The sequence below is a fragment of the Sardina pilchardus genome, chromosome 24, assembly GCF_963854185.1.
Source record: "Sardina pilchardus chromosome 24, fSarPil1.1, whole genome shotgun sequence".
In the NCBI taxonomy this organism is placed as follows: domain Eukaryota; kingdom Metazoa; phylum Chordata; class Actinopteri; order Clupeiformes; family Clupeidae; genus Sardina; species Sardina pilchardus.
This window is the reverse complement of record NC_085017.1, coordinates 16,281,767-16,307,101: the sequence shown is the minus strand read 5'-3', so window position 1 is coordinate 16,307,101 and position 25,335 is coordinate 16,281,767. Positions and strand designations below refer to the sequence as shown.

At 43.6% G+C, this 25,335-nt stretch overlaps 1 protein-coding gene across 2 annotated transcripts; it reads right to left on the bottom strand.

Annotated features, from left to right (window-relative positions):
• Positions 1–1,944: 1,944 nt before the first annotated feature.
• Positions 1,945–24,457, bottom strand: LOC134072789 (prolyl endopeptidase-like). Of its 2 annotated transcripts, none has more exons than XM_062529636.1 (15): positions 24,258–24,457; positions 23,643–23,717; positions 18,848–18,981; positions 17,854–17,984; positions 17,229–17,438; positions 16,448–16,569; positions 15,059–15,164; positions 14,449–14,640; positions 10,414–10,611; positions 7,724–7,827; positions 6,665–6,801; positions 6,322–6,416; positions 5,690–5,821; positions 4,060–4,216; positions 1,945–3,384 (listed from the first exon to the last, which is right to left on the bottom strand). In XM_062529636.1, the coding sequence occupies exons 1-15, from the start codon at positions 24,297–24,299 to the stop codon at positions 3,087–3,089; spliced, it is 2,133 nt and encodes a 710-aa protein (XP_062385620.1). In that variant the 5' UTR covers positions 24,300–24,457; the 3' UTR covers positions 1,945–3,086. The 2 variants fall into 2 exon arrangements, with proteins under 2 accessions (XP_062385620.1, XP_062385621.1); XM_062529637.1 differs by lacking the exon at positions 24,258–24,457 and adding an exon at positions 24,154–24,174.
• Between the last annotated feature and the right edge of the window lie 878 nt (positions 24,458–25,335).

Below are 25,335 nucleotides of genomic sequence, written 5' to 3'. Positions count from 1 at the left end.
AGTTGAGGTAGAGTTCCACCTTCCTGCTGAATAATTCCTGGCCCCCCTCACTACAGTTTCCCAGAGGCACTAGAGGGGTGTGTGTGTGTGTGTGTGTGTGTGTGTGTGTGTGTGTGTGTGTGTGTGTGTGTGTGTGTGTGTGTGTGTGTGTGTGTGTGTGTGTGTGTGTGTGTGTGTGTGTGTGTGTGTGTGTGTGTGTGTGTGTGTGTGTGTGTGTGTGTGTGTGTGTGTGTGTGTGTGTGTGTGTGTGTGTGTGTGTGTGTGTGTGTGTGTGTGTGTGTGTGTGTGTGTGTGTGTGTGTGTGTGTGTAAGAAAGTAAGAGAGCAAGTAAGGTGTGTGTACTGTAAGTGTATGACAGCGAAAGTAGGATGAGTGTGCAGGAGAAGGTAAGACACCAAGGTGTGTGTGTGTGTGTGTGTGTGCGTGCGTGCGAGCGAGTGACAGAGAGAGGGAGATATGTAGAGAGTGTGTGCGTGTGTTTTTTAATATTCTCATCAGCCCCGGCCCAGATGCAGCAGGGAGATCAGAGATTTCACCATGGCCCAGCACAGCTTTACCTATCCATGACCCATCCCTCCTCCTCCTCCTCCTCCTCCTCCTCATCCCTCTCTCTCTCCCTTTCTATCCCTCGCTCCCCCCTCCATCCCCCGGCCCTGGGAGCGCTCCACTGAGACGTGCTTAGGAGGGCCAATGGTTCAGTCGAGCAGCGGAGCAACTCGCCCGCGCCTGGCTGCAGTGAGCCCTGATTAAACTCCCCGTGACCGCCAATCCAGGAGACTGGGATTCTCTCTCTCTCTCTCTCTCTCTCTCTCTCTCTCTCTCTCTCTGTCTCACTCGCTTCCTTTCTTCTAGTCTCTCTTTCTCCCTCAATTCCTCATCCACTTCCCCTCTCTCCTATTTTTTTGTGTCTCACTCTCCCTCAAGCTCTCTTATTCTGTTTTTCTCTCAATTCCCCTCTGCCTTCCTACAAGCAGGCTCTCACTCTCTCAAAATCTTTCTCTCCAACTTTTCCCCCTCTCTCTCTCTCTCTCTCTCTCCATCCCTGCCCTTATGCCAATCCCCTCCTCTTTAGCTGGCGACCACTCTGCCTCTCACTACCATTCCCCTTTTTTACTACTTCTACTACTTCAATCTTGCCCTACCCTCCCCTTCCAACCGCCTCACTGCCCCTCTCTTCTCCAATCCTCTCCTCTCCCTCTTCCTCTCTCCTCCCTCCCTCTCTCCTCTCCTCTCTCTCTCCCTCTCTCCCCTCCTCCCGGATGACAGCTGATAAGTGACACTCGGTGGCCTGCTTCAGGAGGCAGCTGCAGCTGAAGATGGCTTCTCTCAGTTCACAGGCTTTCACTTACATGACATTACACTAAGGCTGCCCTAACCAACACAACTTTAGAACCACCAACAAGCTATCAGTGTCAGCAGCAATAAACCATATTTGCTTAATGCTTAAGTTTGATGTTGTTTATGCTAGCAAATGGATTGCATTATAGTCAATCAGATATGACATATTAATAGGTAACATAAAAAAGAAATAGCTTTATATCTTTATGTGAAATTTAGTTTTGATGTGGTTATGTAAATAATGCATTGCATTAGTAGTCCCTTTAATAGCTATTTATATAACTATTCAATTTAGTTTAGTTGGCTATGGCTATGGCTATGGCTATGGCTATGGCTATGGCTATGGTTATTTAGCAGACGCCTTTGTCCAAAGCGACATACAAATAAATAACAATACAAATTAAATTAACAGTGAACAATTACAAACTAGGGAGAATAGTAATATTATCAGTAGAACAATAATTTTAAGCACTAACCTAATGAGAAATAAAACAGTGAAATGAGAATAGCAATCAAATAAGTCACTCAGTTAATTATATATGATAATAATAACTAAAGCATGGTATGGCTAAATTTAAGGACAATAGCAAAATAAAATAGTTCATACATATAAAAATGTGACTTTATAAGCACTGTACCTGTACTGTGCACTGTACAATTTTTATGTTAATTGCCAAACATACTTTTGCCATTCAGTTATTTCCAAAAAAGACTGATCGGAGCTATGGGAAGGGTTAATAATGCATGGATACATCACACACTGACAGTAATCTGGTTCTCTCTTCTTCTCATTCCTCACATTCATGATGGTATTCTGTGCCACCCCTCTACCCCCAACACATTTGATTGGTTTTGTAATTAAAGTCCTCGGGGCATAGCTCTCTTAATCAGACTACAAACATGGCTTAGTCTAGAGGAGGAGTGTGACATTTGGCCAGATCAATAGCATTTTTTCAGTACTGTCGGTTTGGCAGTGGTTGTCATTGCGTGTGCATAATGGTAATGCATAAAAGTTGTCTGCTATTGCCATCTAGTGTTGAAAAGTAGTATTACAGACACTGTGCTGTGTAGAACATAATACATTTTCCACAAAAAAAATACTTTTTAATAATCATTATTATTTGGCAGTGACGGCTTATTTTGAAGTTGTATTTGATGATTAAGTCAGAGATGTGTGAAAGTTATTGAGAGCAAATCAATTGTGCTTTTCAGGTGTATATCCCACAGTTTTCAGTTCTCTTCCCATTTAGCCTTGTATGCTTTTTTGTGCTTATGGGTGCCTCTCATTCAGCATTTATACGTCCTCCCTCGCTCCTGGGGCCTCGATCCTCACTGATCTTCATAAAGAAAGATAGAAGAAGGGATAGACTTCCATTGTGGCCACCCCATCATTCTTTATATACTGTACAACGGTGAGGACCGAGGCCCCCGAGGAGCGAGGGAGGACGTATAAAAGCCAAATGAGAGGCACCTTTCGTCTCCCCACGCCCTTCTCCTTCTCCCCTAGAACATAATACATTGTCCACAAAAAAAATGACTTTTTAAAAATGATTATTATTTGGCAGTGACGGCTTATTTTTGAAGTTGAATTTGATGATTAAGTCAGAGGTGTGTGCAGGTTATTGAGAGCGAATCAATTGTGCTTTTCAGGTGTATCCCACAGTTTTCAGTTCTCTTCCCATTTACAGTAGCCTTGTATTGCTTTTTGTGCTTTTGTCTCCCCACGCACCCTCCTTCTCCTTCTCCGCTCAGTCCCTCCAGCTGAGGCCCAGCACCTGGCCGATGAAGGCGTAGATGTCGGCGTCCTCCTGGATGGCCTTGGTGGTGGGCTTGCCGGCGCCGTGGCCGCTGCGGGTGTCCACGCGCACCATCAGCGGCTGGCGCTGCCCGGGGCTGCGGCCCACGCCGCGCTGCAGCGTCGCCGCGTACTTGAGCGTGTGCAGGGGCACCACGCGGTCGTCGTGGTCCGCCGTCAGCAGCAGCACCGCCGGGTACGGAGGGCCGTCGGAGCGCGGGGCGGCCGGGAGGTTGTGGAGAGGAGAGTACCTGGGAGTACGAGGAGGATTCACAGAGGAGGAGGAGGAGGAGGAGGAAGGAGGAGGAGGCGGAAAGGGAGGGATTGGGTGGGGAGAGAGAATAAAGTTGAAGAGGAAACGAGGGATAGAGGAACGAGGGAAGAGGGAAAGAAGGTGGGGAGAGAGAATAAAGTTGAAGAGGAAAGAGGGATAGAGGAACGAGGGAAGAGGGAAAGAAGAAGTTGAGAGATTACAGGTGACAACACACATATCAGCACATGCGCTGAAATACAGAGTGCGGTGACATATCAGTGACGGGACGTATTAATGATGATTAATGTGAGGAGGTACAGAAAGCTGCTACTGTTTGCTCCTGTTGTGGTAAAGGGATTAGAGGTGAACAGTAGCACCATGTGGCTGTGTGTGTGTGTACAGCGTGGCTTTGATGTGTGGGGAGCACGTAATTGAGGAGAATGATGAGGTGCTGATCTGACATTTAAAGATCAGAGCATCAAAGGGCCCACAACACAGCGGCCACAATATGGACACACACTCACAGCTTAATGGATTGTTTGTGTGAGCAACTGAGCAAATAATTGTTTGTGTGTGTGTGTGTCTGAGTGTGTGTCTGAGTGTGTGTGTGTGTGTGTGTGTGTGTGTGTGTGTGAGAGAGAGAGAGAGAGATGGAAAAAGAGGTCAAGAGTACTTGATGAGCCACTGGAACTCCTCAGGCTTGTCTGCACAGCCATAGTCAGTGGTCCAGGCATGGCCGATGGTGAACTTGTGGAACTTGAGCATGTCCATGACCCCAACTTCAGCCACGGCACAGCCAAACAGCTCCGGACGCTGGTTCACACATGCCGCTGGGATGAAACACACACACACACACACATTACAACAGCTACATGTACACAGGTGTGTATACCCCACCACCCCGCCACACACACACACACACACACATACACACATACTGTATGCAAACTAAACTACAGTACAACATAAAGATGTGTACCTACTGTACAGTATGTACCGTGTCCACTCACTAACCCACACACCTCTTAGCCTTCTCTACCTGTTCTTCTTGTGACATATGAACATACAGTATGGTCAGTTACCAACATGAAAAAATACTGCACGCATACATCCACAGACACTCATCCAATAGAAGTTTCATAGAAGTTTTTTTCATATTTCAGTAACACCTGACATCAAAAAGTCAATTAAAGCTACACCTGTGGGCCTCTCGACCCTCCCTTCTCATAGGGTGTCTCTCATTTGGGCTTTTATACGTCCTCCCTTGCTCCATGGGCCTCGATCCTCACTGATCTACAAAGAATGATGGGGCGAAAACAATGGGATAGTCTATCCAGTGTTAGTTATAGATCAGTGGGAACGCCCCTTGAGGATCGAGCATCGAGGATCGAGGAGGCATGTTGAGAAGCACCTATAGACAACGTGATCACTAAACTAACCACAATACAACTCAGTCCTTGTCCATCAGCCCTCGACTGAGGGAGGAGTGCAGGTGCACACTATTGAATACTGTTGGAATAGTAATGTCCTACCATATGATATATACACCCTCCATTTAACCACCAAGATTCACTGTTTAATCTGCCATTTAATTACCAAACTGATTGAATCTGTCCTCTGTTTGATTCATCTATCATAAGCACTGTGTTTGAGAAAAAAAAATCCCTCGTCTCTTTTCTTCTCTACTTCTATACTTCTTTTTTTTTGGTTTGTTTCCTCTCCTTTTAGCTTGGCAGGTTTTCACGCATGATTGCTTTCCTTTCAGCTGCACACTGGCTTGGGTAACTGCTGGAAAGAACGCAAAACTTTGTCGGCACTCAATTCAAGCACTCAGAAAGTATTATAAAAAAAACCTCCCTCTATTTAGTTCTTGGCAAAGCTGTTGGTGGTGGTGAAGTTAAAACAGCTCTCTCCAAGCTTACAGTCATCAAAGCAATTGCTTCAAGTTATATGTGCCTCCAACTCCACTGTTTGGTATTGCAATTGAACACACACACACACACACACACACACACACACACATATACACCTACTGTGTATGTACAGCTGACACTACCTCATATAACATACAAATATATCTCACTAACATATGAAGACAGACACACACACACACACACACACACACACACACACACACACACACACACACACACACACACACACACACACACACACACACACACACACACACACACACACACACACACACACACACACACACACACACACACACACACACACACACACACACACACACACACACACACACACACACACACGTCCTGCTGGGCTTAGGTACACACCTACGAGCAGTCCTCCGTTGGAGGCTCCATTGATGGCTATGCGGCTGGATGTGGTGTATCCCTCCTGGATCAGAAACTCAGCAGCACACTGGAAGTCATCGAAGCAGTTCTGCTTGTTTCCTAGCGTGCCACCTACACACACACACACACACACACACACACACACACACACACACACTGACAGTTACAACACAACACAGTACACTCTAATCTCCTTGTTGTTCTGGAGTCAGCTGTCACTTCCTCTCTGTTAGCTTTCAGCAGCAGGCCTGAACACACAGCCAGCGACAGCAGGCCTGCTGTTAGGGACATAATTAGTTGTCAGTTAAAGAGGCCATGATTAAGTCTGGAGTGCTGACCACACACACAAATAAGTGTGCCTCTGTATGGCTCTCTGCCTCCAGTGTGTTTTCTGTGTCCAGGAGAGAGGGTGAGGGGTTGGGTGTGCGTGTGTGTGCGTGTGTGTGTGTGTGTGTGTGTGTGTGTGTGTGTGTGTGTGTGTGTGTGTGTGTGTGTGTGTGTGTGTGTGTGTGTGTGTGTGTGTGTGTGTGTGCGTGTGTGTGTGTGTCCAGGAGTGGGGGTGAGGGGTTGGGTGTGTGTGTGTGTGTGTGGTGGGTGGGGGGGTTTAGTACCTTTGTGCCAGGTCTGCCCATACTCTCCCCCTCCACGGATGTTGGCCACAGCCACAATGCCGCCCAGGTGTCTGACGAACAACAGGTATGACGAGCTGCAAGGACAGAGAAGAGCAGGGTGTCAATTTGCTCTCCTCTTTGACTGTCTATCTATATAAGTCTATCTATCTATATCAGTCAGTCTTCTCTCCCCTCCCCTCTCTCTCTGTCTGTCTGTCTGTCTGTCTCTATTTAATGCAATCCAATTCAATAATATTAGAGTTGCCAAATATAAAGAACAACACAGTACAGTAATACTTCAGAAAAATAAATAAATAAATAAAATGACAGCAGCAATATTCACTTGTAGTATGGCTGAAGGGAGTGATCAAAGCCTCCGTAACCATAGAGGAAGACAGGGTTTGTCCCATCCTTCTTGATACCACGGGCATGGACAAGGAACATGGGGATCTTTGTTCCATCTTTGCTAGGGTAGAACACCTAAAACACACACACACACATGCACACACACATACACACATAAACAACCAAAAACTTGATGAAGTTGCAAGTTGCAACACACTGCAGCTGCAACACTTATGTCTTGTCATTAACCACAACCACAAACATTTATCACTGTGAGAGTACATAGTCACATTATCAGTATGAATTCACAGGCCGTTTCTAACCAAGCCCATTGTGTCTGATATTTGCATTCACTCCCTCACTCCCACTTAAACAAAAATGTCTACTGGGAAACAGTATATGATATATGTTCATGAAGGTACAGTGCACCATGTGGAACATATTAGATTAGATTAGATTAGATTAGATTAGATGTTCATGAAGGTACAGTGCACCATGTGGAACATATTAGAGAAGAATGTACAGTATGCTCTGTGAAAAGAGCATACATGTTATGTGCTCTTTGGAAATGATAAAAGCCCATTTCATATGTAAAGTTCTCATTCATTTGTGTGATTGTGGACTACTGAGAACTGCTCACACTGTGACCAACTTCTGTTATGTTCTGTGATATATCAAGTTTGTGTTTCAGACCCTACATATTAATAAAAGGGACATAACATGTCTATCCTCAATATCTAATTAATTGGTTTTACATAAGTAGCATACGGTTACTAGGTAATGGTGTGGCTTTAAAGGAATTAAAGGAGGAGGCTTTAAAGGAATTCATATGAAAACTTCCTTGCATGTGCAGACACTCCCAAGTTTCCTGATCCACCCATGTTTACATACATGACAATGATTGCCATGGTGACTGCAGTAATTAAAAAAAACAAATTTGCTTGTTTTAAAATCTTACTAGTGCTACAGCTCAACAGCTGAAATGCTCTCTGTGTGCTGAAATGCTCTCCGTGTTTCTTTCCCGTTGCTGCTTTGCGGTTGGCGGCGTCTGGCTCACCTGTGTGGTCTGGTAGTCCTCCCGCTGGATGCCCTTCACCTCCACCTGTCTGAAGACCCGCGGCTCCGGGGGAGACTGGCTCAGGTCACAGTGGAAGATGATCCCTGGTGGAGAGGAGTGGAGGGAGGAGGAGCAGGAGAAGAGACACGGTGGAGGGAGGAGGAGAGAGGAGAGGAGAGGAGAGGAGAGGAGTGGGAGGAAGATGAGCAGGTGGAGAGGAGAGGAGTGAGGAGGAGAGGAAACACAGTGGAGGGAGGGAGGAGAGAGGAGAGGAGAGAGGGAGGAAGAGGAACAGGTGGAGAGGAGTGGAGAGGAGAGGAGTGGGAGGAAGAGGAGAGGAGAGTGGGAGGAAGAGGAACAGGTGGAGAGAAGAGGAGACAGTGGAGGGAGGAGAGAGGAGAGGAGAGGAGTGGGAGGAAGAGGAACAGGTGGAGAGGAGAGGAGTGAAGAGGAGACAGTGGAGGGAGGAGAGAGGAGAGGAGTGGGGAGAAGATAAGCAAGAGGAGAGGAGAGGAGTGAAGGGAGGATTCAGGAGAGGAGCAGGTGGAGAGGAGAGGAGATGAGAGGAGTGATGAGAAAAGAGGAGAGGAGGAGGCCACAATGGTTAGGGCAGAGCAGATCTCCCATCCCGACTCATCACCCATGGAGCTCGACATTGCAAGTGATCATTCTTTCCTATTCTTCTAATTAACGTGCCTTCCGTCCTCCAGTACCTCCAGTACTGTGTCTGTGTGTTCAGTGTGCGTTCATTTGTTAAGGTTGTAGTGTGAATCCACAGAAAGGCACCTTGGGATTGGGGCATCAATTGAAGTCTAAGGCTTTGAAGCTGGATTCAAAACAGTACATGCCAGTAGGCCAATAAGACTCAAGGGTTAGTTAGGATCTCCTTCCCAGAGGCAGAGCTGCCGAGGGTTGACCTTGAAGGAAGTATTTGGATTTGAAATATTGCCATCGTTCTGGGATATCAATTTCAATTTAATTTATATAGCGGCAAAACATTACACATGTCTCATGGCGCTTTGCAGAGTGTTAAACATTCAAAGAGAGCCCCTGAGTAACAGGGGCGAGGAAAAACTCCCTAGAATTGGAGATACATACAGGAAGAAACCTCTGACAGATCCACGACTCAAGGGCCCAACCCATCTGCCTAGGGTCAGTTCCAGTACAGTAAGGTAATTTGTAGCATCAGAAAGTTCAAATAGTTTAGTGTAGGATAGAATAAATTGTCCATTGTTCCAATTTTCGGAAAGTAATGGGTCACTAGAATGCGTGGGCAAGAATAACACGGATAGGGAACATGTATTGCGAAGAGGACAAGAAAGACAAGTTTGTTGAAAGGCAAGGTGAACATTAGCCTTTAATCAAATGCTTTGGTAAAGCATCCTACGCAGCAATTTGCTACTTTGTTGTTTGTCTTATGGAAGAACTGTGTTGTATGTACAGCGTGTAAAAATGTAAATACATCTTTCACAGCATGACTTGGCTATAATGCCAAACCACAACTGTTAGCATGCTAGTAACCTCTGTCCTCTTAGTAGTGCCCTGGGTATTGTTGATCTTTCCAAACATCTTGTATGCCTTTTCTGTAGTCAGATCACTCGTTTGAGTCCAAAGCAGATCCCTGCTGCTTTTAGGGTTAACCCTGCGCCGTAGGTAAAGATCAAGCTGGGCTTCCGGCTCTTAGACTGAACTGGGGCATCGGTCTGACTCAGAGGTGATTTCCGTTATCTGTTTTTCAATCTGAGAAGCGCTCAGGAGGAGACAGTTTGCCCTCCTGACTCCGACTCGATAATTACACCATTTCAAAGAAACGGGCCGGGGCCAAAGCAGCTCTACAGGTATTAAACATGTCATGTTATGCAACCACAACAGATCTCCACAGCCTGGAGATGCCACTCAGACCACTCACACTCATTAGCACACTCATGTTGAGGCATGTCTCCGTAGTCCTATTGTTACAGCATCAGGGGAAGTGAGGAGTTTTCTCGAGAATGATAGCGCTAGAACCTCCTGAGGGCAAAGGGCACGAGCACGTGAAAAGAGCACGTGCAGGAGGCCAGCGTCTGAGTCACAGAAAAACATCCTATTTGCTGGGAGAGGTCTTCCTGGTCTTTCTGCACTTTCATTTCTGTTTGAGTGTTTACTGAAAGAGGTGCAGGGCTCCAGACTAACTTGTTATATTGGTTGCACAAGAACGCCTAACTTATATATAATTTAGGTGCACCAGGACAAAAAATAAGTGCACCCAAATGTTTCATTGCGTCGGCTTTTACACCACAGTTTCAAGGTCACCTTTTCATCGCTCTCCATATATAATCTATCTCTGAGCTGTTGTCAGAGCATGGACCAGGAATGACAGTATTGATTTGATTTGGGGGCCCCCCTCCTTGTTTCAAGTTCAAGTCTTGATGTTTATTAGAGAGAAGTTCATGCTCAGCAGAACAAACATGTTAAAACTCTTATGATGGGACAACAGAAAATTGTATTTTGCCATGGCACTAAAAACTAAACCGGGTAAAAATGTGAAAAATGCTAATTCTCTTGACATTCAGGTACATTATGTCACAAGGAGTATTAAAACCTCAAAAAACAAACACACCTGTGTCATGACAATCATGTTTACCTAATATCCTTATCTAATGAAATCTGATGTGATATATTTTGTTGTTTGCCTTCATAAATGACCATACCTGGCGTGGTGAAGGAGGTGAACTTATAGAAGAAGTCGGAGTGCTTCTTCTTACAGCTGATACCCGCCACCGTGCCCACATCAAGGGGTAGGTCTCGGATCAGCTCGCCTGAGGACAATTCTCTTAGCTGCAGCACATCCTTCACGTCGTGCACATAGTTCACCACGAGATGGCGCTGGTTCACACAGGCCACAAACCCTGAGGAAAAGAGGCAGGCAAGCAGGCAGGTGTTTATGTCAACACTGAATAGTAAACCTCAAACACAAATAGACACACAAATAGTAATTCAACAGTATTGACATTGCTTAATGTGCATGTATAAATAAATTCTATGTGGAAAACCTATTATGTGTGTGAGAGCAAGAGGCAAATTAGGCTACTTATCATTGGCAAAGTAGCAATCCCAAATAAGATAGAGACTCTACAATGAGCTGGTTTTAGCAAAATATGTGTGCCCTATTGTCTTCACTTTACATTCAAACAAATATTAAAGGAACGCACCATGATTTTATGAAATTGGGTTATTCAGCATCTCAGTAGTAATGCTTCACCTGTGCTTCGCTACAATTCAGTTTACTAAAAAGAAAGGTTATGGACAACTCACTCCTCGACCGGCAAGATGGTAGCATGCAGAACAAAACAAGTGAGGTGTTCAAAACCTTTCTTTTAGCAAACTCTGTGTACACAAACAATATTCTCAATGCTCGAGTTCATGCGTACAGACACACTGATGATTGATGGAAGTTTCATGTTGTGTCGAGCCTTCTTAGTGTTTCAAAAACTAACGATTCTGAAAACGACAGCATGAACAAGCTTAAGCGGCGCTTCCGACATAATTATGCTTTTAAACGAAAGTCTGACTACATTCACAAAAACACCCTAGGTTGCATTTTGGTAATGCTTTAAAGCAACACTAAAGAGTTTATCGTACATTAAAATAATGTTCCCAAAATCATTTCAGCGTAACTCGTAACAGAGTGAACGGCACTTCTGCTTTCACTTCGCGGCCCTCTATCGGCTATAACCGCACTATGCAACTTTACGAGGTGGGGTAGTGTATCTGTAGTTCGATTAAATAAGACATCAGAAACTACAAATTTGACTTGCTTCGATGTCGCAATACATCATATTTTCATAAAATCATACTACATATTCTACCTTGTCTTTTATTTGCTGGATAAACAAATAGCGTGTGTGCGACAGAGGAAAAGTGCTTTAGTGTTGCTTTAAAGGTCAATTCTGGTAATTTTTCACATTGATCTCCGTTTCTCAAGGTGATGTGAAGGGCCAGATTCACGTACCAAGTTTCAGCCTAGCAGACCTGGCCTAATAGAAAACTTCAATGGAGATTTCCATTGAAAAAAAACAACAAAGCTAAAAATGTGCATTGTGTAAGTGCCTAGATTATGTCAAGAGATAATTAGCACATTTCCCTCAAATCTGCCAGACGTCCAGTCATTGAAACGCTTAGCACAACGTGTACTCAAATGTCTGCCAAAGATCTTGCGGGCTAATTGCAGTAGTTCCTTGGAACTGCGGAAGATGCCTCAGAGCTACGCAGGGAAGTTACACCACAGTGTCAGCTTGTCAATGCCAGCTTCACTTTGTTGATGTTCTGGAGCTGATCAGAGTCATCATCCTCTTCTCTCTGGGTAAGAGTGAGAAGGTTGTGTGTGGGCCAAAGGTGGTCTGTGGTGAGTTTGTACTGCACTTAGGGCCATGTCTGCCTATCTCTCTTTCTTTCGCTTCTTCTGTCTGCCTTTCTTTGTTTGATTAATGTACACACACACACACACACACACACACACACACACACACACACACACACACACAGCCTGGGGCTCACACATTCTATTATGTGGTTTTTCAGCTCACAGCTCGCAAATCAACAAGTTGCAATCATTTCGAGGACAAGGTGTGGGGTCACTACGTCCTTCCTGCCTCTGCCGTGCATTCTTACCATGACCAAAACAGGTCTTTTAACAACAACGTAAAAAGCCTCGAGCCTCATCATGACACTGTTAAGATAAAGCATGAACCACCTCTCACCTCTACCCTACAGGCCATGCCTAAATGCATTACTGCAATAGCCCAGTGGAACAACTGACACATTCTGATAAGAGAGCGACTCTTTGTTGACACTGGTCAATTAAAAGCAGACAGATTATGTGACTGAGTAGATGAGACGCATTCACTTTCTCTGTTATCATCACGCCGTCTCGGAGTGGCTAATCATCTTACTGGCCGGATGTCGCCTGCCCCGTCGGAGGGTTGTAGTAAAGTAACGTGACGCGAAAAATGAAAAAAGCAATAAATTATACAGCTGTCATTTTCAAACTCAGCTCACATCCTGTTTGAGAAGTGACAGAGCGAGAGACAAGTCAGGACAGTGGTAACAGCAGTCAGAATCTGGCAGGCAAACTAGCTGCAGAGACAGCAGGTCTACAAAACCCCAGAGTGGAGTTGCATCAAGTCAGCCTGTTGTGGGACGTGCAGTGTTTTTGAATCTCGCTGGAAAGGCCCAGGCAGTATGACTCATGTCTCGTCAGACCAGGTGGTGTCTATTTCACAAATGTGGTATACAAGTCATGAGGAGTACCACCACTTGCTTGGTGACCTTGGCCAATTTCTGAACCTTCAAAAACATGCTATAGTCAGGAAAGACACTGCTCAGGGCACTGTGAGCATGATGGCTGGCTAAGCTGTGAGCATTATCAGGTTCACTGCTAATAGCCCACCATGGACACATGCATGTTGCTACTCTGGTTCAGAACAGAGGTGTTCCAACAATCAATCCACCCACTGACGAGCAGTGTTGGGAGTAACGCGTTACAAAGTAACGCATTACTGTAATTCCACTACTTTTAGCGGTAACGAGCAAGTAACTAAGTATTTTTTAAAATCAGGTAACGCAATTACAATTACTGAAATTTAAATGAGTTCGTTACTCGCGTTACTCTCTTTTGTGAAAATCGTACACTTGCAGACAAGAAGACAAGAGGCTCACTTCTGACCTGACGTCGCAGGGTGGCACACACACCAATCGAATCAATCAATGAGCATTAAACCACATCATGGCCGACAGTGCGGATAAGATGAGCTTTCTCTCCTGGAAGTATGGACATTAATTTTCGCTCGTCGAAATCAAAGGCAGAAACGGTGAGTTGTAAAATAGCCTATGTGCAGGTGCAAAGACCCCACATCTAAGAGTTCAACCTACCTAAATCATAGAAGCAAGACACTTATCTTTTCTATGACGCCAGAAATATCCTCTTTACCTTGTTCGTTTTTTTAACATTAATTTTATTTAATGAAAACATGTCAGTGAACTATGCGTGACTTTCCCCGTTAAAACCGAATGAAACCTAATTACATTCACGTACCTCTTAAAGTGACAGTCACTCAATGAGATACACACCACTCCTGTAGGCTAATGTCATTAAAGACAAGTGTAATCAACATGAAGTGGCCTATTCAAATTACTGATTATTTTTAGCTATAAGTAATTATGCAGATGCTAAAGTACTATTAACTGTTAACAATATATATATAGTTTATGATTATGAATTCAAAATATGAAATAGAAACAAGATGAGCCATTTTCTGTGGGTTGAGCAGACTAGGATTGCCACTGCTGTGAATGATAGGTCACTATAACCGTGTCCATACCGTTAGGTATGTTATCGATGACATGCATCCTCTGTCAACTGTTGAGTCACTGACCCACTAGGTCTAAAAAAATATGTTTATTGTCTTTGACGACCCACTAGGTCTAAACAAATATGTTTATTGTGTTTGACTGTTCAGTACTGTTCGTATTTACATCTAAAGCGCAGACATAAAAGTAACTTAAAAGTTACTTTTCTTAGTAACTAATTACTTTTGATATACAGTAACTGGGCAAGTAATTCAATTACTTTCAAAACAAGTAACTAGTAACTGTAACTGAATACTAATTTTCAGTAACTTGCCCAACACTGCTGACGAGCCAATATCTGTGCTTCCTATCTGCGTGTGTGGTCTCTTGCAGCTCACCCAGGACGTCTTTGGGGTGCTCGGAAATGAGGGTGCTCCACTGGGCCGGGTCTGGCTTCTGCAGGTCGATGTTGATGAGCCGGTAGCGCGGCGCCTCCAGGTTGGTGCGGAAGGTGAAGACGCTGCCCTCGTTGGTGACGTACGAGTACTGTGCCTCGAAGTTATCCACCAGTTTAACCCACGGCAGCATCCCTGTTTGACACGGGACACGAGGAGATTACAGTATGCCACTCTACAGTAGACGATGCAGCATTTAGAGGATCAAAGGATAGTCATGTTTTTGTCATTTCCTCTCCCTCAGTGATGGTGATCAGTGATTTACTCAGAGGTGGAAAAGTCCAGCTTCAGAAAGTAAAAGTCCAACCACATACTGTATCTGTACCAACCATTCACTTAAACCAGCTGATTCTAATTAGTACAGCTCTTCATCCAGGGAGAGCAGCTACATTAATTGATGAGATCACCTGTGCTAAGTGCTAATGTAGAAACAATACATGGTTGAACTTTTACTTTCTGAAGCTGGACTTTTCCACCTCTGCCTTTACTTGAAATGGGACTAAAAAGAGCAAAAAGCACCATGGACAACAGCAATACACCGATGGATACTAACCCTTGATTCCATTGGGCAATTGCTGCAGGTCACAATACCATAGCCGGTTGACTGGTTCACAGCCCTCAGTAATAGACAGAAGAGCATAGCGTCCGTCATCAGAAACCTGACGAAAGACAGAGAGAGAAAGGGATAGATAGATAGATAGATAGATAGATAGATATTTCTTTAATACCGAGAAAATGCCAAGCACAACAATGCATGCATGGCTTTATTGAATCTGCAGTAATTAGCAGTTTTGCCTCCCTGGCTAGCTTTGGAGTCCAGGTTGATTTTGGTTCACATGGCTGTGAGCCTGTGACTATGATTTATGCCACTTAAACAATAGCAACGATGACTTCTGACTTAAAAGGAAAAGGGGACTTTGGTTATCTTGTTTTCCAAAAACTGGTAAAGAAATAGTGTGCGGAAGAAAAGGCTGAATTGGCGAGTGGGCAGGAGCATATCGGTTGTGTAATATCTCAGTCACCGTTTCAGCCTGTGCCTGAGTCTGCAGACAGCGTGGAGCCTGCAAACAATGGATGCACTATGGGCATAACCGTTGGCACATTGGCTAACTCAGCCACAGGTGGAAAAAAGAAGAAGAGGTTGTGACTAACTGGCGCGTTGGACAACTCAGCCGCAAGTTCTCCTCTGGGTCTTAGAAAAGACGATCGTAACACCTCACAGTGGATGTATTTGGTTTTACTGAGAATTCACTTGAAAAGGAACTTGGGAGGGACTTGGGGTTTTGTTGTGTGTCTTATGTTTGGTCTGGTTTTGGAATCCTGCCTGACCATGTTTAGATGGAATACAGTACCTTCATGACTGGTGGCATTTATGGGAATACAGACAGAACCACGTCATATTCTCCTCTCAGTCAGCCTTCTAAGACAGTCCCCCCTTAGATTATTTCCTCAGACTGGCATTTCAGTAAGTACTAGGCTGAGCTCTGTAGCACAGTAACTTATTAAGCATTCACATCTGCGCATGGTGAATCAGCATCCGGCAAAAGCCACTTCCTTGAGCAGTACAGTACATACTGTAATCAGGGATGTTGTTGTGATTCCAGATAATCTAAAGTTGAAACTTCTGCAGGATGACCTAGCGGACCCCCCATCCCCCTGTCTGCACCTGAGCCACAGCAGTCACACAAGGTCCGGAAATCCAAAGCGTGGCAGACACACACTGTACTACAGTGTCTTTTTACAGTAAAAACAGGTGAGGAAATGGCATGATTATATCACATGTGTGAAATGTGGAATGACAGGTCCTCTTGTTCAAGTAGCTCTGAGGGTTTTGATGAACTGCCAAACGTTGCGACACCAGAAGAAGATTGAATTAACGCGGAAATGGGTGGCGTTCATTCCACAGTTAGGCTTAGTCAATGAGAACAGGCAAACATCTCACCGTTACTCCACTATGCCATTTTGGGTTGTCAGGAAACTCAGCCACTAGGACATCCTCAGGCTGCTTGGTCCCTATCACATGGTAGTAGAGCTTCTGGTTGAGGTTCGATGTTGTCTCTGTGCCTGCAATAAGGAGAAGCCGTTAACAACAGAAACATTGTCAATTTTATTGACATTTTTCAAACATACAGGTGGATCTAAAAAAAATAGAATATCATGGAAAGGTCCACTGCCCAGCCCAGACTGAGAGAGTAAAGGTTCAGGGAACCATTATCTGTGTTTTGACTTAGTTACTGTAGCTGATTTGAGCTCTACTCAGGTCGACAGTTCTGTACTCTAAATTCTTTACTCTGAGATTCTGGATTGGTTAATTCCATGAGCTATAAACCGTAATCCCACCCTTACTTTCTCTCACACTCACCTCCTGTCATTCTGCAATGTGCACTGTCCTGTCTGATAAAAAATAATGAATCTACAGTAGATGATATGAATAGTTTCGCTTTTTGAAATAAATAAGTGACGCTACAAAACTTTTCTATGATGCACCTGTATGCTGTTTTCCAAACAATTACCTGATTTCTAACTCAGCTCACTATGTGATTGATGCATGTACTCCAGATGCCAAATATGTCCGCCCAACAACCATGCATACACACACCTTCACAACAACAGACATTCAACATCCCCCCACAGACTCATCCTTCCCACCACATCCTTTCTTTCACCTTCTCCCCTATACACTCATGCATACAGAGATATACAGTATATTTGCCAATGCATACCATCTGCCTTTCCGTCCTGAGGAGGGTAGCAGTTGTAAAAGACGCCCTTGGCATCATGGGTCCAGGCCAGGCAGCTGAACTTGACCCTCTCCAGCACGTCGGGCAGTGGGCTCAGGTCGTCCGCCTTGATGAAGCGCACCGTCACCCAGTCGGAGCCGCTGGTGCTCAGGCCGTACGCAAAGTACTCGCACTCTTCAGATAGGCGCCCCACTGCGGTAGAGAAGGGGGAGTGAGTGAGTCTGATGGAGGTGAAGTAGGGAAATAAGCATGTGAGGATGGGTGATTGATTGTGTTTTAAGGACAGCACAAACATGGTGGGTGCACACAGCAAGGACCCACAAACAGACTTATTTACAACCTTTGAAGGCAAGAAGGAGGGAGGGAAGGAGGGGAGAGAGAGAGAGAGAGAGAGAGAGAGAGAGAGAGAGAGAGAGAGAGAGAGAGAGAGAGAGAGAGAGAGAGAGAGAGAAAGAGAGAGGTGGAGGCCTGCTGTTTTACGTGCCACATGTTTTACAGAGCTCTGAGTCTCAGACTATTAATGGGGGTGAGTCAGGGGGGATTCCCTAAACTGGGATGGGAGAGTGGTGTTCTGGAACATCATGTGAATTCCGAGGGAAGAGCTCACTCTTTAGGGCCACAGTTCCGTCTTCAGAGAGGGTGTTTGGGTCGAAGAAGACTGTGGCGGTACCGTCCAGAGAGTCCTGCACATAGAGCACATCCTGGTTCTGCAGGCCCTGGTTGTGGAAGTAGAAGTACCTGAAGTGGGGCAGTATGACTGTTATTAAGGCAAAAGAGGAAGCATCTAATGGAAAGAGGAAGCATCTGAATCTTATGAAATGAACGAAATGACAAAAAAACATTCTCTAAATATGGGAACATAGCAAAGTGATATAATGCACCGCTGAGCAGCTGATATGAAAAGGCCCACGTCAACTCCTACATCAACTTTCTTTATTACAGGAAATTACAGTAAATTAAATTAAATCAAATTAAATTAAAATTACACCATACACCATACATTTTATGGCCTTTTTGCCTTTATATTGATAGGACATTGGAGAAAGATGGGAAGCGAATGGGTGATAAGGATGGACTGGGATCGGAACATGACCACAGAATGACCCTGAGTCCCCAGAGCCACTGAGACGCCAAATGTGGTACAGCTTGCAATGCTTAACATCGTATGTAGATAGATAGCTACCATTCTCTATTTTAGACAAGATTATCCAGCTAAACATTTCGGGTGGGTATCTTTTATTTCTTATTCTTTTGGGGGGTAGGCTCTGCCCCTGCCTGCTAGGATCTGCACTTCCAAGAGAACTGAACCAAGGATGGGGTCTATGCCTCAGACTCTATCTCATTGTCTCTCTCTCATGTCTCCTTTTATAATCCTTTGTGGATTAAAATATCCATTCAACTTTCATAATGTCTTCTGGTTGAACTTCAGCTTACTGTAAACGGAACTAATTCAGACGCTATGACACATGCGCCGGCATTGCTCAACATGTATGCATAGTGGGCCAGTGAGACAGCAGCATGCTGGTAAGTGCAACGCTCTCGCCCCGTAACCTTCCCTGTTTCCCACACACTCCCCCGTCCCACTCCATTCCACTGCTCACCGGTTCCCTCTCTTGTAGGGGCAGCTGTATTTGGGGTAGTCGTAGAGTTCAGTGAGGCGCCGGTGGAACTGCGTTCGCACGGCACAGTTCTCCAGAAAAGGCATCGTCAGTTGATTCTGCGCCTCCACAAAAGCCTGAAGGCAAAAATGCAACAGAAATGTGAGAAAGAGGTCAGGGCCCGTATTCACAAAGAATTTTAGGGCTAAAAGTAGCTCCTAACTGGCGAATTTAGGGAGGAACTCCTAAAAATAATGGGCGTGTCACTCCTAACTTTATGACTCCTAATTTTTTTCACTAAAAGTTATTCACAAAGCATTTTAAGCCTAAAACTAGCTCCTAAGTCTAGGACAGCGTAAAAGAACTCGAGAGGACTTCTAACTCACTAAGACCTATTCACAACCCGCTTTTAGTGGCATTTCACGTCGCGATGTTTTGAAATGACCGTGCAGTGCAGGAGCTCGCTGTCATGCAAGGGAATAAATGTGCATTGCAACTAAGGGTGCAAATGCAATAATGCCACCGACAACCAAAACCACCATTGCATGTAAACTAAATGTAACGTCTCATTGTGCCTAATTAAATTAAATCGCTTCTCCTCTTTGCAAATATAGGCTACGTGTTTTCATACAGATTAATTTAAACCATGTTGCAAAGATACTGCTCCAGTCCATAATGTTTCATTAAGCCTAGGCTTGCTTTACTCTTTATTCATTAAGGCTATGCCTAATTTATTCATCATCTTCCATCCTTCACAGCCCGACATAGCGCACGCATTCTCACCAGCTAAGACCTAACACCTGTCACTCAACTCGTCATTGTAGGGGAGGTTTGCCATCATTCCCGCGTTATAATCACCAGCCAATCAAGGTGGTCACTTTCATCAAGCTCGTGCATGAGTAATGACGTCAACCATAGCAACGGGACTCACTTTTAGTTTAGGAGTGGGCGTTTCTCCTTACTAAAAGTAGGTCTGAAAGGCTTTGTGAATAACTTTTAAGGGAAAACTCCTAACTAAAATCTTCTAGTGCGGTTTAGGAGTACTCTTAGTGGTAAGATAAAATGCTTTGTGAATACGGGCCCTGAGAAAGAGAAAGAGGAGGCAAACTGGGAAGTCTGCAATTGAGAAACTAAACGACCTCTGTGTAAAAGGTTATTTGGTCAGAAAACAAATTAGCAACAGATGGAAACTGGTTTTAATTACTGTGGGCTGTTCAGCACGTCTGCATGTATCCCTTATGGGTGTGATGCTGTAATACAAAAGTAGCAACACTTCACAGCTGTATGGCTATATCACTTTGGTTAATCACACCAGTATCAATGACCTCCTGGTTTTACAGAAACATGACAGCTATTTGGGAAAGTAGCTTATTTGCCATCCGCCCTAGAGTTAAGTAAAAGGACACTGATGGCTTTCTAATGTCTGACACTGTTAGCATTGGTTAGCATAATTCACTGGAAGATGGTCACACCAGTTACCCTATAGTCTAGTGAAATGAATGCAGAAATGCAGACAAATTAACTATAAACAAAAGTCCACACACCAATTGCTCCCAAGCAAATATATTCTTTTAATCCGTGACGGGTAAGGGCTTGACCCAAATGTCACAGATTAAAAGAGTACATTTGCTTGGGAGCAAGGGTGTAGAGGTAAAATAAGATTTGAGTAAACTTTGATCATAGAACTATGATCGTGCTGTTATCATGGAAAGGTGGGCTGTGCCATGCAGTATCAGATTTTTACATTGCATGTAAATGCAATGTACTGTTATCCCTGTTCTTTTTATTATCGGGATAATTATTCTTCCTCCGACCAAAATCAACGATTTATAACGCTAAAACCACTTAACCGTTTGACGTCATTCAAGCACTCCTACAAAGACCTTGTAACGGAGATTTGACGATTGTATTTTTGACATTTGTGAACTTCATACTTTTTGAGATATTTACGATAAAAGAGTTTAAAATTCCCATAGAGTTTACATTGAGATCCTTTGGCGGCAAAGACTAATTGTTACGTCAGTGCTCAGCTGTCAGTAATCAAGGATCTTTGATCCAAACTAAAGCCATGCCACCGCTGCAACCTGAATGTTTTGTCTACTCATTAAACTGTAGCTGCGTGCTGAGTAGGCTACTAACAGCTATGAAAACATTCTACCATGCCATAGCTGCTGTAGGCTAAACCAGGACGTTATCGTCTTGTCTCCTGTTAGGCTACTCCTAACTTGATTTGTTTATATCGTTAACCGGTTTGCTCTCGGTAACGTTATCAACAGCTAAAGACAATCTAACCTAACGTCAACGTAAATCTATGGCTATGGCTATGGCTATGGCTATGGCTATGGCTATGGTTATTTAGCAGACGCCTTTGTCCAAAGCGACATACAAATAAATAACAATACAAATTAAATTAACAGTGAACAATTACAAACTAGGGAGAATAGTAATATTATCAGTAAAACAATAATTTTAAGCACTAACCTAATGAGAAATAAAACAGTGAAATGAGAATAGCAATCAAATAAGTCACTCAGTTAATTATATATAATAATAATAATAACTAAAGCATGGTATGGCTAAATTTAAGGACAATAGCAAAATAAATTTCAAATTCTATCAATAGACAAATTATAACAAAACAATACTATTATACAAACCATAACACATCACAAACTCAAAGGACTAAGTGCATATTAAATAAATATGCCTTAAGACCCCTCTTAAAAGATCCAAAGCTGTTGCTGGAACGGAGAGCACTGGGCAACTCATTCCACCAACACGGAACCACTGAAGAATAGGATCTACAATTTGACCTAGCATGTATGGTTGGTCGACATAACAGACGCTCCTCAGAAGATCGCAATGGGCGGTTGGGAATGTACATCGTGATTAAAGAACTGAAGTAGCTGGGAGCAGATCCAGTCAGTGTCCTATAGGCCAGAGTGAGTAAATCTAGTAGTGAGTTAGTAAATCTAACACTGTATATAGCTAACGACAACCAAACTTGCTCCAGGCTAGGTTTTTCGGTATCATTCACAAATTAAAAACCTTTGTTAACAGCTTGTACATTCCTATTAGGACAATCACACACCTGGAGACACTTCGAAGAACATACTAGCTCATCCTGTACAAATATCCTACTGTAAGCTAACGTTACATTTGCTAGATATCCTACCTGTTGCTGCATCATAGTTGATTGGCGTTGTTTGACATTGTATTCCGTATTCCAATGGTGTCTAAGTCTATGGCCTACTTTTAACCTGCATTCGTGTAGATATGAAGGCTATATAAGCTATCCTACCAGTCGTTTCACTGTAGGCTACTAAAGTGTCAGCTCTTGCAACTCGTTTGAAGTTGCCTACTTCATTTCAGTCTTAAATTCTAATAGCCTAAATGAAGAGTTATTTTCCATAATAGCCTATATCCACAATTTTGATGCATTTTCATAAATCACTTTTTAAATGTGACTTTCCAAGTAATTTCAGTGGAAATGTAATTGGGTTATTGTTATTTATCTATTATTCTGTACGTAGCCTAGTTGTCTTTTTAACTATAGACCTAATAGGAATGTTTTACACAGTCAGCAACCTTTTTGCATTTACATGCAATGGTAATTCCTTCCATGGAATTACCTTTTCTAGTTTAAAAAGGCATTCAGACTGATGATGGTGGAGGTTATTATCCAATGTTTATAACAATACCAGTGGTATTAAATGATTCCTAAAGTGTTGAGGAGTGTACATATTGTAAATGTGGATATACAGTATGAATTTTGAATGTTGTGATTGAGAAATAAACTCTTTTGAAAGATGGATAAACTCAGAAGTGGATCAAATGTGTTGACTTGCGTTTAGCCTCCCCTGCTTGGGAGCAATTGATGTGTGTACTTTTGTTTATAGTTACTACTTTTGTTTTGGCCTAGCACCCAGTTCAGGCTTCTTGTGTGTGCTTACTGGACTTTACTCTTTAATGATGAGTTAATTCATCTCTTTAATACATGAAAACTCAAAAAAAAATTCCAAAGATGCATGTCTTAAGCACCTACAGTATTATACTCGTTTGGAGAATGAGATGTAGGGAGTTAAATTAAAGGATGGGTCTGTGATGTTCTCTGAAGCCTTTTACTGAATTATGAAGGAAGTAGGCTACAGTAGGACATTTCTAATAGACTACGTGCCCAACAGGTGTGTTTGAACCTGCATAACTCCAACCTAACCCCCCTCCCCCTCTACGTCCATGTGCTTTGGGAGAGCAGCTTTGGAGGTAGGTCTGACTACGTGCGTGACAGGTGTGTTTGAACCTGCCGCTATAGACCTCTGAAGTTCGCCTACAAAAAAGCCACCATCTTTTCCCAAATAAGGAGATCTGGTATCTTGAGATGTTCTCTATGGGAAAATAACATGGGGATTTTGAATTTTTGCACCTGTTAAACTCTCACGGGGACGAAGAAATTGGAAATGCATCTTCAGATGAAGAAGGATTAACGTGTGTGTTAAAATTGTTATTATTGGGCGTGAATACGTAAGGAGCACAATACAACAGGAGATGTTACAACACAGTTCACGGCCCACAGGGAAACACATGCGCGTACAGGAAAAGCCTTTTGTGCACATAGTCTATTGTGTCATTTCAAAATCTAGGATCCTTCCAGGCTCCTGAATACCTCTTTTAAGTAATGGGACGAGTAAACCTAAGCCACGCTATCGAGAAGATTGTATGTATGCATTAGTTACTGTACATTCTTGTACAGGGAGGATGAATATGCAAACACATTAGGAAACATATGCTGTGCTTTCACCTTGGTCTCCTCACTATCTGGGTCCTCTAGCCAGACGTAAGGATCACAGATCTTGACGCCATGATAGTCATCCACCTGCACAGTGAGGAAGAGATGAGCTGTTAGCACATCTACATGTTTATGTACATGGAGAGAGTACACATACACACATTCTCACTCACTCACTCACTCACTTACTCACACATTAATTAATCAATCCCAGCATTTGGCAGTACTCTCTATAAACTAAACCCCACAATAACATGTTGGCGCTTTGGGAATGCTCTGTTTTCTTTTTTTGTAAAGAGTTTAGATAGATTATATTCTCCAGATGAGATGAGATGAGATGAGATAAGCAAAGAGCAAATCCCACAAGGGGAAAAACGATAGCCACATAAAACCCACAGAAAGAGACATCAGCTCAACGCAAACCTTTCTCCGTATGACCCCGTATGACCTCGTATGGCCTCGTATGGCATGTACACACCCCACCCCATACACACTCTCATACATTACATACATGTGCACCCACCCCCATACACAAAGGCCTGCTGCTTCCTGTATCTGGGCGCCACTGAGTGTGTACGTGCCTTTAGGAAGGCTCCGTGGGGTCTGTAACATGAGAACTGCACCCACCTTCTCCTCATCGCGTCTTGCGTCAGGGTACTGGAAGGCCATTACAGCTGTAAGCTTGATTAGTCAACAGCTATTTTGTCTGTTTCCTTGCTTAGCTCTGCGCTATGCTAAATGCTAGAGAGTAATGGCTCCTAAAGTGAAAGTGAAATTAAAGATGTTCTTCCTGTTTCTCTCGCGCTCCCTCCTCCCCCTGCTGTCTGAAGCCCTTGCCCAACACGCATGCCCACGCTCCCTGGGACTCGCATGCAACGAAGGCGGGAAATGATGTCATGCTGAGCAAGCTGCGGCTAATTTTGGAGTAGGCCTACTGGTGTTCGGTGTCAATCATATTAGGGCTGGGAGAATGTGTGTGCAAGAGGGAGTGGGTTTGAGTGGGAGTAGGTCTTCCAGTAAGACTCATCTTGCTGTGTTCTGCAGAAAGGAAAAATTAAATTAGCATTAAGGCCTAATAATGTTATGAAAGTTTTGATGACCTAAATCTTTTTTTTTTTGGGGGGGGGTGGAATTTTTTTTACATCTTAATTGTTTAGTCATATGTTAGGTATAGAAGCCATATGTAAAAACAGACAAAACAGCGATGATCCACTGAAAATTTGATTAATTAATATACAGTTGTAAATATGTACTTCAGGCCTCTGATCTAGCCTGGGTGTTCCCATCCTGCCTTGCGTGGTGATTTCAATCACGCAGCTAAGGCAGTCTGGAAACTAACACCCACATTTTCGCCTTATGTTGGCGACCAAGCATACTGATACTGATAGGTCCTAAACACATGTATTCTTTTGAGTCCTTTGAGTTGAGTAACTCGGAGATGCTGGGAAGAGTGGGACGATGGTTGAGTTGAGACAGGTCTGCTCTCTCGCATTAGCACACGGAGGGAAAAAAACATAAACAAATGAATGGGACCTGAATGGGACCTAAACGGGAAGAAGCGATTGCTAATGTGATGGATGACATGATAAGTGATGATTAACCAGCGTTCAGAAAATGATGTAATCAGGGTACAGACATCGGTGCATTTCCATTACATTTATTAATTTATCAGATGTGACTTATTTAAAGCGACTTACATACAGTA

Coding starts and splice junctions, on each gene's coding strand:
- LOC134072789 (XM_062529636.1), bottom strand. CDS start 24,299: ATGGCCTTCCAGTACCCTGACGCAAGACGCGATGAGGAGAAG. Junction 17,985..18,847: donor CCCTACAAGAGAGGGAACCG/GTGAGCAGTGGA, acceptor GCCCCACTTCAG/GTACTTCTACTTCCACAACC. Junction 17,439..17,853: donor CGGAACTGTGGCCCTAAAGA/GTGAGCTCTTCC, acceptor TCTCTACCGCAG/TGGGGCGCCTATCTGAAGAG.